This window comes from Nyctereutes procyonoides, unplaced genomic scaffold (genome assembly GCF_905146905.1).
Source record: "Nyctereutes procyonoides isolate TBG_1078 unplaced genomic scaffold, NYPRO_anot_genome, whole genome shotgun sequence".
In the NCBI taxonomy this organism is placed as follows: Eukaryota; Metazoa; Chordata; class Mammalia; order Carnivora; family Canidae; genus Nyctereutes; species Nyctereutes procyonoides.
Window position 1 is genome coordinate 6,801,885 of NW_026575043.1, and position 17,489 is coordinate 6,819,373.

The window sequence follows — 17,489 nt, forward strand, 5'->3', positions numbered from 1 at the left end:
CTACTAATGACATGAACTCCTCCTCAAAAGCGTTAGGAGGGCAGATGGCACCATAAGTGATTGATGGAACCTTTGACATGGAACACAAAAACTAAGCAAGAAAATTGACTAACCTAATACACTAATGGTCTGACAGATATATAGGCCCATCAAGCATAATAATATTTACTGACATCAGAAGAATGGCAGAATAAAGACATCTGAAAATCCTCTCCTCCATAAAAGCAATGAAGATAGTGACAAAATGGTCAAAATCAACTTTTTCAGAATTCTGGAAATTAACTAAGGCTTATAGCAATCTGAGTAGCTTTATGCAAGGAAAACAGAGGAATTCTAGTAAGAACAGTGACGTATGAGGCATTTTACACCTGCCCTTTCCTCACCTCTCACTCCCCAGTTCTGTGGTAGCCTTGAAAACCATCAGCCTTTAATCATAGTGAAAACCAGCAACTAGGCAGCCACTGGAGGGGATAAAAGACAGTTAAAGCTCCTTCAAAGCCCTATTCCAAGGAAACTGTCATTATCTGATCTGTCTAGTGGTTCTATGGAAGACTCTACTCACTCAGCTTGCTTATTTAACCTGACCTGGCACTCTCACAGTGAAAACAGCCTTCTTCCCAGGGGCATTTGTCAAAAATAATCAGCTGCAATTGTTTAACATCACGGCTGCCTGGGGCTGTGAATAAGTTCAGGCAAATGATAAACAAACCCAAAAGCTTAACAGGGAAAGCTAGGAATGTGATGTCCAAAGGGGGCTTTGAAAAATCCTGACATATCGTGGGGAATCTAGAAGGCCATATGTATGCATAGGACTGTGTGTATGTCAAGGTTGTACATGTACTCACTAAAGACCTAAGAAGGCCCTCTGCCTTCACCTCTGGCTAAATCTGAAGTTTTGCACAACCAGAAAATAAAGCTAAAGACAGAGCTGTAAGCAGCCTGACTGAGCATTTAAGGTATGTTCCAATATGCTCCTCCGTGAAGAGTGAGAGTCTTACGGTTCTAGGCACTCAAGAAAATCAACCTATCAGATGACCACTGAGCTAATCAGGTAGAAACTTCAATATCTACACATAACAAAAATACAGACTTTATTGAATTCAATTAAAAGTCACTATACAAACAACAACAATAACAACAACATACTGGGAGGTCAGAGGACTATTTGATTTCCAGAGCTTCCACAGTATATTTAAATGTTTGTTTAAATATCTAGTTTTCAGGGAGAAAAAAAAAACATGCAAAACACACCGGGAAAAGAGTAGCCCATAGAGACTGTCCTGGCAAAAGCCTATATGGTACGACTTTAAATCACCATTTTAAGTACGTTCATATGTGTGTGTGTGTGTGTGTGTGTATCTATATATACCTATATCTATATATAGATATAGATATATTTTTTTAGGGAGTAAAAGAAAGCATGAGAATAATGTCTCACCAGATAAATAATATTGATACTGAGAGAGAAATAAAAAAAAAAAAAAAAAAGAGCCAGACAGAAATTCTGGTAAGAAAAGTACAAGAGTGGAAACACAAAATTCACTAGAGGGGTTCAGTGGGAGACCTGAGCAGACAGAAGAAGAAATCAGCAAACCTGAAGACAGGTAAGTTGAGATTACTTGGTCTCAAGAACAGAGAGAAAAAAGAACAATTAAAAATGAACAATGTCTCAGAAATCTGTGGGGTACCATCAAGCATACCAACACACACATCATGTGAATTCCAGAAGGAGGCAAGGAAAAAAGGCAGAAAGAATATCTGAAGAAATAATGGCAAAAAACCTCTACAACTTTGAAGAGAAACGTTACACATTCTAGAAGCTCTAAGTAGGATAAACTCAGAGATCTATCCAAGGTGTTTTCACAATTAACCTGTTGAAAGACAGAGAGAAAGTCCTGACAGCAGTAAGAGAGGAGCAACTTGCCATGTTCCATGGATGCCCAATAGGATTAACAGCTGATTTCTAATCAGGATTCACAGAGGCTAGGGGAGCCTGGGTGGCTTAGTGGCAGAGCATCTGCCTTTGTCTCAGATCGTGAAACAGGGTCCTGGGATCGAGTTCTGCAACAGGCTCCCCGCAGGGAGCCTTCTCCCTCTGCCTATGTCTTTGCCTCTCATGAATAAATAAATAAAATCTTAAAAAAAAAAAAATCAGAGGCCAGAAGGCACTGGCGTGACATAAAAGTGGCTGAAAGAAAAAGACTGTTAATCAAGAATTCTAGATCCAGAGAAGTTATCCTCCAAAAAAAGAAGAAAAAAATTAAGACATTCCCAGATAAATAAAAACTGAGAAAATCTAGCAGATCTATGTTAAAAATACTAAATGAAGTTCTTCAGGCTGAAATGAAAGGATACGAGGCAGTAACTACAATCCATTATGAAAAAACACAGAGCACAGGGGTGCCTGGGTGGCTCAGTTGGTTAAGTGTCTGCCATCAGCTCAGGTCATGATCCCAGAGTCCTGGGATTGAGCCCTGCATTGCGCTCTCTGCTCAGTGGGGAGTCTGCTTCCCCCCCCCCTCTGCCCCACCCCTTGCTTGTGCTCTCTCTCTCTCAAATAAATAAAATATTTTTTAAGAATGTTAAAAAAAAAGAAAATAGAGTGCTGATAATGAAAGCTATACAGATAAATATAAAAGACAGTATAAATGTGGTTTCTGTTTGTAACACTTATTTTTATTTTACCTAATTTAAAAGACAATGGCATAAAGTACTAATTGCAAATGCGATGATGAGGAGTACCTGAGTGGCTCAGTTTGGTAAGCATCTAACTCCTGATTTCAGCTCAGGTAGTGATCTCAGGGTCATAAGATTGAGCCCCATGTCAGGCTCTGTGCTGAATGTGGAACCTGCTTAAGATGCTCTTTCTCCCTCTCCTTCTGCTTCCTAGCACCCCACTCACACTCTCTCAAGCTTTCTCTCTCTCTCTCTCTCTCTCTAGAGAGAGAGAGAGAGAGAGAAAGAGAGAGAGAGAGAGAGAAAGAGAGAAAGAGAGAAAGAAAGAAAGAAAGAAAGAAAGAAAGAAAGAAAGAAAGAAAGAAAGAGAAAGAAAGATGTTGACTAGCATATGTTGTACAAAGATATCTGTATGACAAGGACAGTAAAGAAGGCGAGAGGGTACTGAGGTATATACATACAAGCAAAGTTTTTGTATACTAGTATAAAGTTGGTATTAATTCAAAGTAGACTGCTAAAAATTAAGATATTAACTGTAGTCTCTAAGGTATCCACTAAGAAAATAACTAAACACACACACACGGACATTAACATAGATAAAACAAGAGAATTAAAACGTCACACTGTAGAATGTCTGTTTACTACAAAAAAAGGCTGTTATGGATTGTACTGTGTCTCAAAAAAGATACACTGGAGTCATCACCTCCAGTACCTGTGAATATGATCCATGGGAAACATGGTCTTCATGGATATAATCAAGTTTAAATGAAGTAAAACTTAATTCAGATGCACCCTAATTCAATGACTGGTGTACCTAGAAGAAGAAGAAATTTAGACACAATGAAGAGAACACCATGTGAAAACTGACATAGAAATTGCAGTGACGTGTCTATCAGCCAAGGGATGCCAAAATCTGCCAGCAGCCACCAGAAGCCAGGACAGAGAAATAGAACAGATTCTCAATTCAGAGCCTCCAGAAAAGAACTAAACCTGCCAAACTCTGACTATTGGACCTCTGGCCTCCAAAACTGGGCCAGAATAAATAGGTGTTATTTTAAGGAGCCTAGAGTGTGGTACTTTGTTACATCAACCTTAGGAAAGTGTGACATAGGCAGTAATAGAAGAATAGAGGAACAAAATCAAGAATTTGTTGAGGTAGGAAAAAAAAACGAAGGCTGGAAACACAGTAATAGTAAATTAATCAGAAGATTAATCCCTGGGGCAGCCTGGGTGTCTCAGCGGTTTAGTGCCACCTTCAGCCCAGGGCCTGATCCTGGAGACCTGGGATTGAGTCCCACATCGGGCTCCATGCATGGAGCCAGCTTCTCCCTCTACCTGTGTCTCTGTCTCTCTCTCTGTGTGTCTCTCATGAATAAATAATTTTTTTTAAAAAAGAAGATTAATCCCTGAAGTTTCAACTGATCAGAATGTAGGCTGATATTCCATGACACTAAATAGTAAGAATTTATATAAAGCTTGCTTTCTAGATATATTTTAACATGTAGTTATGAATGAATTATATTAGAGAGAGACTTAGCCATAGTATTTTTCTGTAATCAAATGTTTCTTTATGTGTAGCAAACTTTTCAGTGATTTTTAAAAAACACACAAAAATACATGCTATAAAAAAACAATATATTTTCCCCCTAAATTAATGAACAATTAATTCAAAATTTCTTTCAACATCACAGTTTGATTTTCTCTGGCCCACATGCGGCATCTCAGATACTGAAAAGATTTCTTACACATGGGCTATTCATGCCCATTTAATCTATTTGACAGTTTTGCTACACGACATGCAAATAAAGGAGTGATTAACAATAATCATAAAAACCCTTATGCTTCTAATCTAGGGCACAATCATTATTTACTGTTAAATGACATTACAGAATTTGGGACTTAAATTTTGAAAGCTTAACATGCCGATTATTATTGTAGTATGCAAAGGAAGATGTGGGGAAAAAAAAACAACAATACATTCTGGACCTAGAAGTAACAACAATTTAGTAGATTAGACACAAATGAAAGCAAACTAAGAAACTGCACTTTACTTTCTGAAAAATATGCAGAATGTCACTCTACTATTCTATGAACCATTAACTTCATTACCAACCTTTCTGTTCTACACCATGAATCATCTGAAAATTCCATTACCCACCTGATATAAAATATGAGGATTTCATTTTACTAAGTGCTGAATTAGCAAGTGCCTAAGGTAGCCTTTCATAGGCTATCAGAGCAAAGAAATCAATAGAGAAATGATCCTAGAATCAAAAGGAAAGTATAAAGGAATGACCATTGATTGCCTCATGTGTTAGCTGCTCTCTGTGCTTTATGAAGGTAAGTCAAAGGCAGCTTTTCTCAATGGTTTGAGCATAAGTGACTTCCTAAATTAATGAGGAAGATAAAGCGCATAGATGGTGTATTGTGGAGTTTGAACTATACTAATTTTGACAGGTGACATGGAAGCCTTCTTAGCTACTCCTGTGAAATTAAGGATTCAGAGGAATGGCAATGTGAAATGCCTTTTAAGATGGAAATTAAACCACATACATATCTAATGTCCTCCTTTATAAACAGAAATATACATGGGAATACTAAAAGATGGAACAGGAACATTTGTATGCCACAATTGAAATATGTAAATTTCCAGGCTTCCTAAGTATTCTAGAAAGTATTTCATATGTATAATCTCCATGATATATAATTCTTGATATAGCTAATATATACTATAATAACATGTTATATATATTAGGTATGTATCTAATTATATAATTTCTAATACATATGTTCACATATAGATACATATTTTTTAAAGTATTTTGTTTTGTTAAAAGAGATCTATACAGAGAGACATGGTTCCATATATTTGACCATGGTGTCAGTTTCTTTACAGAGCATATGTTGGGGCCTTTTCACTTATCATCTTGACACATGTTTTATCCCTACACACTTTTCCTCTCAGGAAATATCCTCTTTATTCTCAAAAGAATAAATATCCATATGTCATCAGATTTCATGAGCAATATTCAGAATTTTAGGTCAATGACAAGGGGGAAAATGATATTAGAGACCAAGAGAAATACAGACAGCTTTTACTACAACGTACATTGAAGCATCTTATGGTAACCAAAAATGATTTGATGATTTATATTCCCACACTGGGTCTAGACTCCCACCTATGCTATCTGGTAATTCAGAAATGGGAACTGAGAATAGCAGTGAAGCCCACAGTATAGGTCTCTATAAATTATTGATGACCATATAAATAGAATTTTTAAACAATGCATTTTCCATTGTGCTTCCCAGGAAGACAGAGGTAACCAGTCTTTTCAACATGAGGAATATTCATACACAAAATAGCTCATTTTCCCCTGAAAATTTGGGACAATAAGCATAAATAAAATTTCTGACAGATTAAAAAAAAATTCCTGACAGAACCTTTTGAGTCTCTTGGCTGCGAGAGCAGCAAAAAAGAGTCATTTGTTGAGATCACGTCTATCTGTTTCTGAGTTCATTTATTTTCTGGGTTCTTGGGTCTGCATGGAATCACAAGGCTTCGTCACCCAGACGGGATATGACAAACAGACTGCAGTAAGAAGCAATAAGCTATGGAGATTTTTCAAGAAAAGTTTAGGCTTCTTGCACGGGGCTCAGAGGCTGGAACCTGACAGAGAGAACAAATGAGGAGCACAGGAATAAAGGGGCAGAGATGGAAGGGTCTGAGCGGGCTCTATTGAAGCTTTGCTGATGTGCACACGCCCATCCCAAGACACAGAACTGTAACGTGGGGAGGAGCCTGTGATCATGCTTATGTGGAGGAACATTTTCATTTCATCTTTCATCACAAGTAGTCAAGTCATTTCACAGAGCTGAGGCCTTTCCTCCATCCTTCCTGTCCTTTTCCTTCCAAAAGGGCTGCTCCCAGCACTCAGTGTTAGACTCTCCGGAAAGTCTGAGAAACTTGTTTTATGGAGGCTTCAGCCTTTTAGTATTTGATGCTAAATTCCCTTCCCCTAGATTTTCAGGCAGGCACAAACTTTGGCTTCCAATTTCAGAGGTGTTGGGGATCTCTTGAAATTCACAAATGCCAGGTTAAGAATGAAGTGCTGATGGTTATAATTGGCCAGAAAAATGGGTGTCCACAGTCAGATCAAATCATACACTGATGTCCCAAAGCTAAATATGGATGGCAGAAATAGAAAATTTCTCCTTTCCACTTCTTGCTCAAAATAAATCATCTAGCATATTCTTCCATTTATTAAAAGTGGGAAACATTTTGGATACAACAGCACAAAGTCTATTTGCATATTTTTTTATTATTCTGAAAAGTATAAGCCTTACGGAAAAATAATTTTAAAGGCCCCCATGTGAATTATTGACTTTAGTTTGGAAATTCTATATTGCTTTGATGAAACAGAAGTATAGCAAGCACTGAATCTGCTATTATTTTGAAAGTATAAGGCAGTTTTTAAGTCTGCCAAGCCAAACATATTATTAATGCTCATAAATTACTATGTGACATATTTATTGTCTTTTACCAGATAAATTAATTTTGATAAGTATATAATTACATTAGAATATAAGATCATTTAAGTGGAAGTAAATATACAATAATCAAGGGTAGCGGAGAACTGATTTGTTAGTCATTATAAGATTTCTCAACTAAAAGCTGATGCAACATTTTAAGTATCACTATTTATGATCAATCTCAGATCATATAACAAAATACACTAAATGTAAATCTTGTAAAAAACTATACATTTTAACTGAACTCAGATAAAATGTAGTATAATATCAATGTGAATAGTATTTTTAGTGATATTTTACAGAGTAATATAAATTGAAAAACAAGTAGTTTGATCTGTTTATAACTTTGAATATAGGTAAGTCCTTAATACCAAGCATTTGCACTCCAGATTAATCAACTTGCCCTCTCTGGACCAGGCTGTAAGTAATGTACTAAAATTCTGATACAATTTTAAGATCTGCAGGAATCTTAAGGGAGATAACAGTTATTTTAAATTATTCATAACACAGGGAGAAACAGAATAGCTTAGATAAATAAAATCCATAGATACATCCTATATCCCCTACCAGTCAACAGCTTTAATATCTTTTCCTTACCAGCCAACCCATAAAATGAAAAACAAGACAAATTGCCCGATTTTAATTTCTCCTCCTTGACCATCCACTGCTGACTTCTCAGATGGGAGATTATTAAAAAAATAAAGCAAAACAACAACAACAACAAAACATTGAAAGCTAAGGAGCAAAAGAAGGAGAAGAAAGAAGCTAAGGGCCTAGATCTAATCTATAAATTAAGTAATCAGCAGGGAGCTCATTTACTCCAGGTAGTTCTTTTTTTTTTTTTTTTTTTTACTCCAGGTAGTTCTAAAGATACTATCTATTATTATATTTCAGCAGGGGAAATAAATAAAATGCATCCCTTGGATGGATTTTCCCTCAACATCTAGTACCCTCTTACAGAAGTGTGACTCATAAGTAAGAAACACACATGACAGTCATCTACAAAGTTTTCCAAAACTAGATGCTCAGGACAGATAGGAAGATTCTTCAACATATGTAAGACATGCAGTAAAGGAACAGCTAAACTTTGGAGCTATCAAATCATCCTGTAATATTCATTAAGTGCATGTTATCACAGGCACTGAAATACAAAGGTGTGACCAAGACAGTCTCTCCCTAAAGACGGTAACAGTTTTGTTGGATTTACATGTAAATAAGTAAAGAGCCCACATGACGAGAGCCCACAGAGATATGTGGCGCAGAATCTGACAAAGCATGGAGGGAATCTGGGAAGCATTAGGGAAGGCACTGTGAAAGATGCAGTACAGGATAAAGCTTTGTAGAGTCAGACAAGATAAGAAACCAGTCCAGCTGCTAGCAGGTTCTACAATGTGGCTTCTGAACCAATAAAAGGAGTTGGCTTTTTTTATATGTTTGTTTTATTTTTTATTTCTTTTTACATTTTTAAAATTTAAATTCAATTTGCCAACATATAGTATAGCACCCAGTGCTCATCCCATTAAGGGCAGGTAGCTTATTTTAAGAAGGAAAAGAGATAATGTATGGAAAGCAATCAGTGTGGTTTCTTGAAAATAATGAGCACTCAATACATTGTACTGATATTATTATTTATACAGTCTTGAGAAAAGGTATCAGCAATTTCTGGTGCCTGAGGAGTGGGAGCCACTGTATCACTGCCACGGGCTTTGAGATGCCCTGTGGGGTTCACATGTATTATGTTGTCTGAGTTCATACCTTAGCTGTGAGTTGCCTACACCAAGCTGGAGAGCAACACCAAGCAGTATGGTTCAGGAGTGATCCAGGTCACAAGCCACACTGCCGTCTGTAAGGTCGGAGTTCACTCGAGAGGAACATACCAAGGTTTCTGCCTTAGTAATATCAATAGGAGACCAAGCACAGAGCAAAAATACCTCTTATCTGCCATGATAGGGCAATATATTCTTCAACACATGTAGTAACAGATAACAGTACATCTGGTTAACTCGTTATTACCAACGGTTATCGCGTAGTAAGAATGGAAAGAAAAAAAGTTAGAGTAAAAACTGCAGGAGTATGAAACACACAGCATACCCAGGAGGCACCACAGGGTACTCAGGGATGAGAACATAGGGGTGCACTAGAAGAAGGCCTCTTCAGGCCGCTGTACGCCAAGCTAAAGAATGTGAATTCTTCCTGTGGGTAATGGACAGATGCTGAGGTCTTCAAGGTGAGCTGGGCTGTATCTATTGTTTTGACCTTATGTCCATATTTAATAAGTATTACATAAGGTTATACTTATGTTTCTGCAATTCTAGGGTGCTTTTCCAAGATACATACATGTAAGTATGAATATTTGAGATTTCTTTGTCAGCGGTATCATCATTTAAAATGAATCTCAAATTATTTTTTTAAGGCAGGAATATGTTAAAACTAGGGTTTATAGATGTTCCAAACAACATTTGACTACTTGCCTGACTGTTAAAGATTAAGAATTCTACCCCCCCTTTTATTCACTACACATTTAATCAAGGTCTACTATATAAAGTGCCACACATAATGTTAGACTCTTTTTTTTAAAGTAGGCTCTATGCCCAGTGTGGGGCTTGAACTCATGACCCTGAGATCAGGAATCACATGCTCCATTGACTGAGCCAGCCAGGTGCCCCTAGACTCTTGATAAAACCTTAAAAGTGCATCCTATGTTAATTGAAATACACATCTTCTGTTCCTATGGAGATTTAATAAAAAGTAATATCAATGGATCTATTTTTCCACATGGTATTTTTAAATATGACAGATACTCTGAAATTTCCCTTTAAATGGTTTCCCCTTTGTTGGACACCTGGGTGGCTCAGTTGGTTAAGTGTCTGACTCTTGATTTCAGCTCAGGTCATGATCTCAGGGTTGCAAGATGGAGCATCATCATGTCGGGCTCCGTGCTGGGCATGAGCCTGTTTGAGATTGTTTCTCTCCCTCTGTGCTCCCCACTGTTCTCTCTCTCTCTCTCTCAAAAAAAAAATTCCCCTTTAAACTGTTCAATCAAATACATATATACATACATGAACAAGGAAGCAAGCAAGCAAGCTGGTAAAAGGATTTTTAAGAAAGATCATGAGCGGTAGGTGAATGTGAAGTAAACAGAACAAAGGGGAAGAGAAAGAGTGCAGTAAAGTGCTCTATAATTAAAGTCTGATGCATGCGGCATCTTCCAGAAACCTAAGAAGGCATGGTCCTATCAATATAATTCTCAAGGAACCCCTCTGTGAGGGTATTAAAGTATCGGAGTAGTTATTTCAAGAGTGGGTGCCTTCTATCCCTACAGTTTTAGAAGACATCACCATCTGTCATTCACTGGTGTTCTTTTTGTTCTGTTTTGATTTTTTTTCCTCCAGTTTTCTTTTTTTCTCGTTGGGGAACTCTCTCCAGCACTCTTTAGATAAATCAGGTAATTTCAGTTGAGTGCCTGAAGCTTAGTGAGAGGAATATGGGGATGTGCAATGTATTGAGGGGTACAGGCTGAGGCTCACTAGGTTTGGGCTCCCTTCCCTAATGTCCTGCTTCCACTGGGGAGCCAGGGGAGCCTCTGCAGCTCAGTTCCCTTTCCTGTGACAGGATGAATCATGTGTTTGGGGAACACTGTAAGCTCTGGGGTCTTCCACTCAGAGGAGGAAAAGAACTGCCAAGGCCAAGGTGTAAAGGTCTTGCCAAAGCGTCAAAGGAAGACTCTGCAAACTCCTACCGTCTGATGGCGCGAGTCTTTTACTTTTGCACACAGCTGTCTGCCTGTTTCATTTGCTCTGTCTTCCTTTGGATTGCCTTCTCCCCTGGTGTGGTACAGCAGGACTGGATTGCTCCCCACATATCAAGTGCAGGGGACTGAGTGGCTTTCTTTGGGGCAAACTCTCACCCCTGCAATTCATTTACTCTGTCATCTTCTGTGGCCTCTTCTGACCAGACTCTTAAGACTTAAAAGTTCACGGTTATTGAGTGGGCTGTATAATTTATTTTTTGAAGAAGGCCCTTTCTTTTTTCATTCTTTATTCCCTCAGTTATGGAACTACCATTGGGTAGGGTCCATCCAGATATGGATAAGGTCTGCCTTGTAAAAGACCACAGTGGAGGAGGGAAGGCCACCATTACAGATTATCTGATGGCAAGAATTGTTAAAGGATAACATCATGACAGTAAGAACTTGTTATCACTCCAACCACAATCTGAGAACCAAACACCTGGTGTTTTTCCAGGTAAACTGTAAAGCTATGTTTAGCAACTTCTGTTGATTTTTAGAAGCTTTCCTGGAGTATCTATTTGGAGGTCAACTACTTTAGATACTGAGCAGTAGGATCTGCGATAAATGTAGCATGCGTTTCTGCAAACTTGCAATTAATTGAAGTGCTGAATTTATTCCAAGAGGTACTTTATTCAGTCATCTCAGAGCCTATGATGATTTTCCCCCTTATGTTCACCCCCTACCTTGAGCTGTGCTGATTCTAGCTACTATGGCTTCCTTGATTCTCGATGAGGTTTTTGCAAACCACGTATCTAGCATATCGCCTGGTGCATCCCTTGTGCATTTACTTCAAACGCAGCAAAACTACTAGAGCTCTTAGAATATTTTTTTTTCTTTTTTCTTTTTTTTATTTATGATAGTCACACACACACACAGAGAGAGAGAGAGAGAGAGAGGCAGAGACACAGGCAGAGGGAGAAGCAGACTCCATACATTGGGAGCCCGATGTGGGACTCGATCCCGGGTCTCCAGGATCGCGCCCTGGGTCAAAGGCAGGCGCCAAACCACTGCGCCACCCAGGGATCCCCTAGAATATTTTATTTTTACACTTGCTATTTTCAAGTGTTGGGTCAAAGGATTATGTATAAACAGACATACCTGCAACTAATTTTTAATGGCAAATCTTAACTGTCCCACACTGTCCAAAGTACCAAAGTTAACTCATCAATCATAGATCTTTACTAAAAAGATCTGGCAAGGAATCTGTGAAAAGTGAAACTGCTCAATCTCTTCACTGTATATTTATAATTACCAATCAGATTGCTACCAAATCTGTTTTCATAATTTCTAAAATACATCGCTGATGGTAGGGAGGCTTTTCTGCCCAACTCCAAGTACAGGCTTCTGATCAAATTAGCAGAAACAATCTTTGCATTGTTGATGATTCATGGGATTTGCACGCTAAATTTTAGCAGCTATACCCTCTTTTAGATTTTGGAATTTTTTTTCCTGCACAAACTGACTACAAAGAACATAACTGATATAAACATAAGCAGCTTATTTCTATACTTTGCACATGGTTTTCCAACAGCAGTTATTAGATTTCTTATCCATGACTACAGGTCCAATGTAATTATTTTATTCCTCAAATAGGAGTCATGGATCCCAGCATGCATTTTTTCACTTAAATGGTTGCTCGCCTGTCTGGATTTCTTGCTTATATTCACTGTGGCATGTGTCATCACATCACACTGGTACGTGTGTCTGTTTTTCTTGTTTCATGGTAAGCCCCTTAAGGGGAGGCAGCTGACCTGGGGAAGGGATACAAATAAGACCAGGCATCTCCCATCGCCACAACCCCTTTGTTTTCACAGTGACCACAAGAGAATCAAGGAAAAGAATACCAAGTTCTGTCTCTCCTGGATCTCATTTCGCCCCTATCTCCAGACAAAGGGAGGAGGTGTGAAACATCCCAAACTTGCAGCCCAATATCCTCACAGACAGGGCTAACAGCAGTTCAGTTAACATGCTCACGTATGGTTGCAAAATTAATGCAATGTCTTGGCACACGTGAACTAGACTAGACCAGGGTCGTAAGTGGAGGAATCGAGGCAAATTTATGCAATGGGAGTCTGAGGTGCTGCAAAGAAGAAACAAAGAACTGTGACAAGATGGCAAGTGCTGAAAAATCCAAGCAACATTAATTAATGGAGTGCAAGCAAAAACAAGATGTGCAGACTGACAAAGAAGATGATTTGAAATTCTCCACTAATTCTTGGTAACGTGGGACCACCCTAAATAAATAAATAAATAAATAAATAATAATAAATAAATAAATAAATAATCGGTTTTAAATATAACCATGTGATGATGCTGAGGCTGCCACATTGTCTGGATTGGTTCACATCTGTGTCAGCAGGGAAATGGGGTGCTTTTTTCCTTACCTCCAGATGCTCTAAAATATAGGGTGGATTTGTCATGCCAAGCCTTAGCATTGCTCCCTCAGGAATCACTTCAACCAGTTTCCACAGCAGTGCAGGGAGATTGGTGCCAATGTCTCTGCCATAAGCCCCTGTGTCTTCACTGGTCAACCATATCTCACAAACACCCTCTGTGAATCAAAGGAGATAATTAACAAATCTGTTGCAGAGCTGTTTCCTTCATCATACAGCTGCTCACTCTTTTTAATGCAGTATTACTCAACACCATTATGCAGGCAGTCTGGGTATTCAATTGCAGAGAAAAAGCAGCTTATCCCATGGTGGCACTGGGTTATTAAGTTCATTTCATGAACACCAGAGAGTTACAACAATGCTGTAAATTATCAGTGCGTCCTATGGAGTGATTAACATTCACAGCCAATCAGTTCAACCATGCTTCCTCCACAGCACTTTGATCAGGACTAAAGCTACAATCCCATCACAGTGAATACCGATTTTATGAAGCACCACAAGCCTTGGAACAGTCACTCTGCAGAATAGGGACTATCAGGAGTTAACTCACTAATCAGTCTGTCACCAACCCAAAGAAAAATGTCAAGTGTAGTTAAGGTTAAACTTGCAAATTATTAATTATGAGGCACCCATTTCTCCTGCAGTAACTATTCTAATTTGTTTTCTTTATTCAATTAAGAATAGAGTGCTCTGTACTGCTGCGTTCACAGAAGTCCGTTGCTGTATAAACTAAGTATTTGTGTCAAAGAACCTGTTTACTGACAGCTTGCATCCTATTTTCCATCAATCAGACTTCAGGAGGATGTATGTATGTTTTGTTGTTATTGTTATTATAAAGAATCCTGACTTCAAATATTATGGCCTGCAATAACATCCTTCCAAAAATCAAAAAGAAATACTTCTGGATAACTTAGTACTATTTAAACTGAATAAAACAGAGTTAGCAAGAGCCACCCAGGTTTTCAGAACCTTTTGAAAGCATATTCGATTAAAGGATTAGCTTATTTTAAAAGGCCAAATGATTCACACAAAGCTAAGACCAACAATCAAACAGCCCTGTGAAATTTGTTCATGCTAAAGTGATTTGTTGCTTCAGCAGAATGTCAGCACACTCGCAAGGCCCACAAAGATGACAGCCTGACCCAAAAGTATACATTTCTAGAAAGAGTCTTCAAATTTTAAATTGTCTTTAGTTGATGGAAGAGAAGAATTTTAAAAATACATTTAAATATTCCTAGTCAAGAGAGACAACAAATAAAACACATGGCTTTTATGTGAATATAAACTTAAAAACTTATAGAAAAGAGAAGCAGGAAAAGTAAGGATCCTCACTCTGATGCATTCCACAGAGGGGGGAAAAATGTACATGAAGTTGAGATTTCCAATAACTATTATTTCCTCTAGAAAAAGAGATATATTTACTTTACCAAATACCAGCCAAACCATGTAACAACATGCTTCACTTTACCCTATTTGTCTATCTTTCTGAGACCTGCACCTCCTCACACACACCCACACAACACAGAAAATAAAGGATAGAAATAAAATTTTAGTTTTCTGAAATTAAAAAATCAATAACTTAGCAGAGAGAACAGGAGGTATTAAAAAAACCTACCTCTATTTAAAAAGTTGGAGATGTTTTCAGCATTTGCAAATCAGTAGTGCTATGAATGTATGGGTTTTCCTTACTTAAATTAAATATGTAGTTCCAGAAACCAATAAACATTTGCTTAGTTTTAATCATTTAATAAAAACTTTTCTTGTCAAAAGAAACAGTCTGCCATGTTCATAGGTTACCTTTGTAGTCTGACAGATGTATAAATATTCTCTGTACATGGAGTAAATATTTTTCTATTTTAAAAAGAAGGGTGGCAATTAGTGGTATCATCTTTATTTTAATATTACATATGCCATCAGACACTGGACTCCTACAACTTTTTTTTTTTTTGGTTTGTTTTTAATCTTATCACAAAATCCATTCCAGGAAAGGAGATGGCTAAGTAACAACATATACAGATTTTAAAACACTCTGAAAGAGGTTATAAAAACAGGACATTATCCATGATTTTCCAGTTACTGGCACTTGAGCAACACAATATGAATATTTTAAAATGAACAGAATAATTTTAATTTATAATTTTTCCATCCAAATGGTTCCATGTTACGCCTTATGTAGAGAGAACGAGTTCCTGGAACAGTGCCTTGCTGTTGCTCGATGAATATAGAAAGGGGAAAAAAATCACTATGAATAGGAATGGAAATAACATCCATGCAGAAAACAGCAGCCAGCTCTTAAAGCTGCATAGGTGGGGACCAATAGCCCCCTGGTGGGCTAAAACTTCAAATTAAATCACATAAAGAGGAAGCAGCTGTAACACTAAATCAGCAACAACAGGAATAATGGTCTTGATGTCTCCAAGATCAAGGCCGCTAAAATGCTCTGTATAATAGCAACCTGGCTTAAAACACAATGAAATGAGAGAATATATGCAAAATGTGAAAATCCCTGGACTTTTGGAGAATTGTGCCTTGCCAATTCAATCCAGAATTTGTCAAAGCTGATGATGCTCTTCATCAACGTGAGAAAGTAAGATTTTTGCAGCGTTCTATTTCCAGAATTCTACTGAGTTCTGAGCCTTCCAATCGTCAGGACAGAGAAAGCCATTTCCTAATAAAGGTGAAGTTAAACGCAGAAACCCTGTCCTGACATCCTTTAATCCGGGAAGTCTTGTGATTATTGGCTGTGCAAGCAGTTCCTATCAGGTCAGCTTGCATATGAATTCACGAGGGAAAGTGAATGCTCCAGTCTGTGATCACTAATGGAGACCCGGGCATGCTTCTAGCTGCACACTTAATTGGCGATACTTATGGACAGAAGGGTTTGCCTAAACAGCTTCATTCCTTAAGGACTTCAGTTATGAGCTATATTCCTTCGCACATTCATTTCTTTATTGGTCTATCAAACATTTATTAAGCCCCTACCTACTATGTGCCCTGCATCAATTCCAGCTCATGACAGACATGGATTCATCATTAAGCTTCTGGGAGCTAACTCTGGCTGTCATCCAGGCACTGGCAAGGGGGACATTAGCAGACAGCCTGGGAACTGCACAGACGTCCCTAGCAGGAGTGGCAGAGGCAGAGGGGGTGGGTACTGGGGAACACAACCTTGGAAACCAGAATGAGAGTCAGGAGAGCGGGGTTGGCTCCAAGTAAGGATGATGTCAGCCAACATGAGATAGGCCCAGTCTGCACTCTAACATGGACGTTGATGAAAATGTGTCAGGAAAACAAATGCACGTAAATAAAAAAAGAGACGCTGGCAGGAAGAGCGGAGATAAGAGGAGTGAATGCCCAGTAAAAACTCTCAGGGATGCAAAAAAAAAAAAAAAAGGCAGGAGGTGGGAAAGTGGGAGGCAGAAATTAGTTTTTTATAAGCATTCGAGGAGAGATTTTTACTTTTTCCTGTAACTGTTCATCCAACTGAGTTTTTGTTCGTGTTCCTGAAATTGTTCCGGTTGCCTTTCCTAATGAGCATTAGGTTCATCAGATCATCTCTCATCCTTTTGCTGTTATTCGTTCCGGTGAAAAGAAGAACAAACACTAGGAAGAAATGAAATGCACCTTGCCAGGGAAAAATCCTTTGAAAAGTTTGGTTATTAGACCCCATTACCATTTTATCCAAGTAATTATGGATCAGCCTAAAGCTGAAACACACATTCTCCCTGAAACAGAACCACATCCACAGCTGGATTCAGATCTCTGCTCCATAGTAATCTGAGATGACAGAGGACAGAAAAAGGAGAAGACATAAAAGGTTAACAATAAAAGAAAGATAATATCCTCAAATAAAAGAGTCCCACAACAAAGAAAATCCCTTTTTGAAAAATCAAACTTTGCCAAAACTCAATTTCAAAAAATCATGACTCACTGTAACTTGTCCTATGTGGGGGCTTCACTGTAATAAACGGAGCATGTGGGTGAAAACTGACTTCAGCTAATCAGAGAAGGAATTTTTTTCTTTTTCCCCTCCAGCAGACCTCCTTTTTACCATTTGGAAAATTTCTACCATACTAAGGTGTTTCACTGATTCCACTGGG

General features: G+C 38.2%; 1 protein-coding gene across 5 annotated transcripts in view; it reads right to left on the bottom strand.

The window, feature by feature from the left end:
• The window catches only part of CDKAL1 (CDK5 regulatory subunit associated protein 1 like 1), a 636,452-nt gene that overhangs the window by 231,722 nt on the left and 387,241 nt on the right, over positions 1-17,489 (bottom strand). For all 5 annotated transcript variants that reach the window (XM_055322912.1, XM_055322911.1, XM_055322910.1 and 2 more), the window contains one exon: positions 13,381-13,547. In XM_055322912.1, the coding sequence (XP_055178887.1) occupies positions 13,381-13,547 (167 nt within the window). The remainder of the gene's footprint in view (positions 1-13,380; positions 13,548-17,489) is intronic.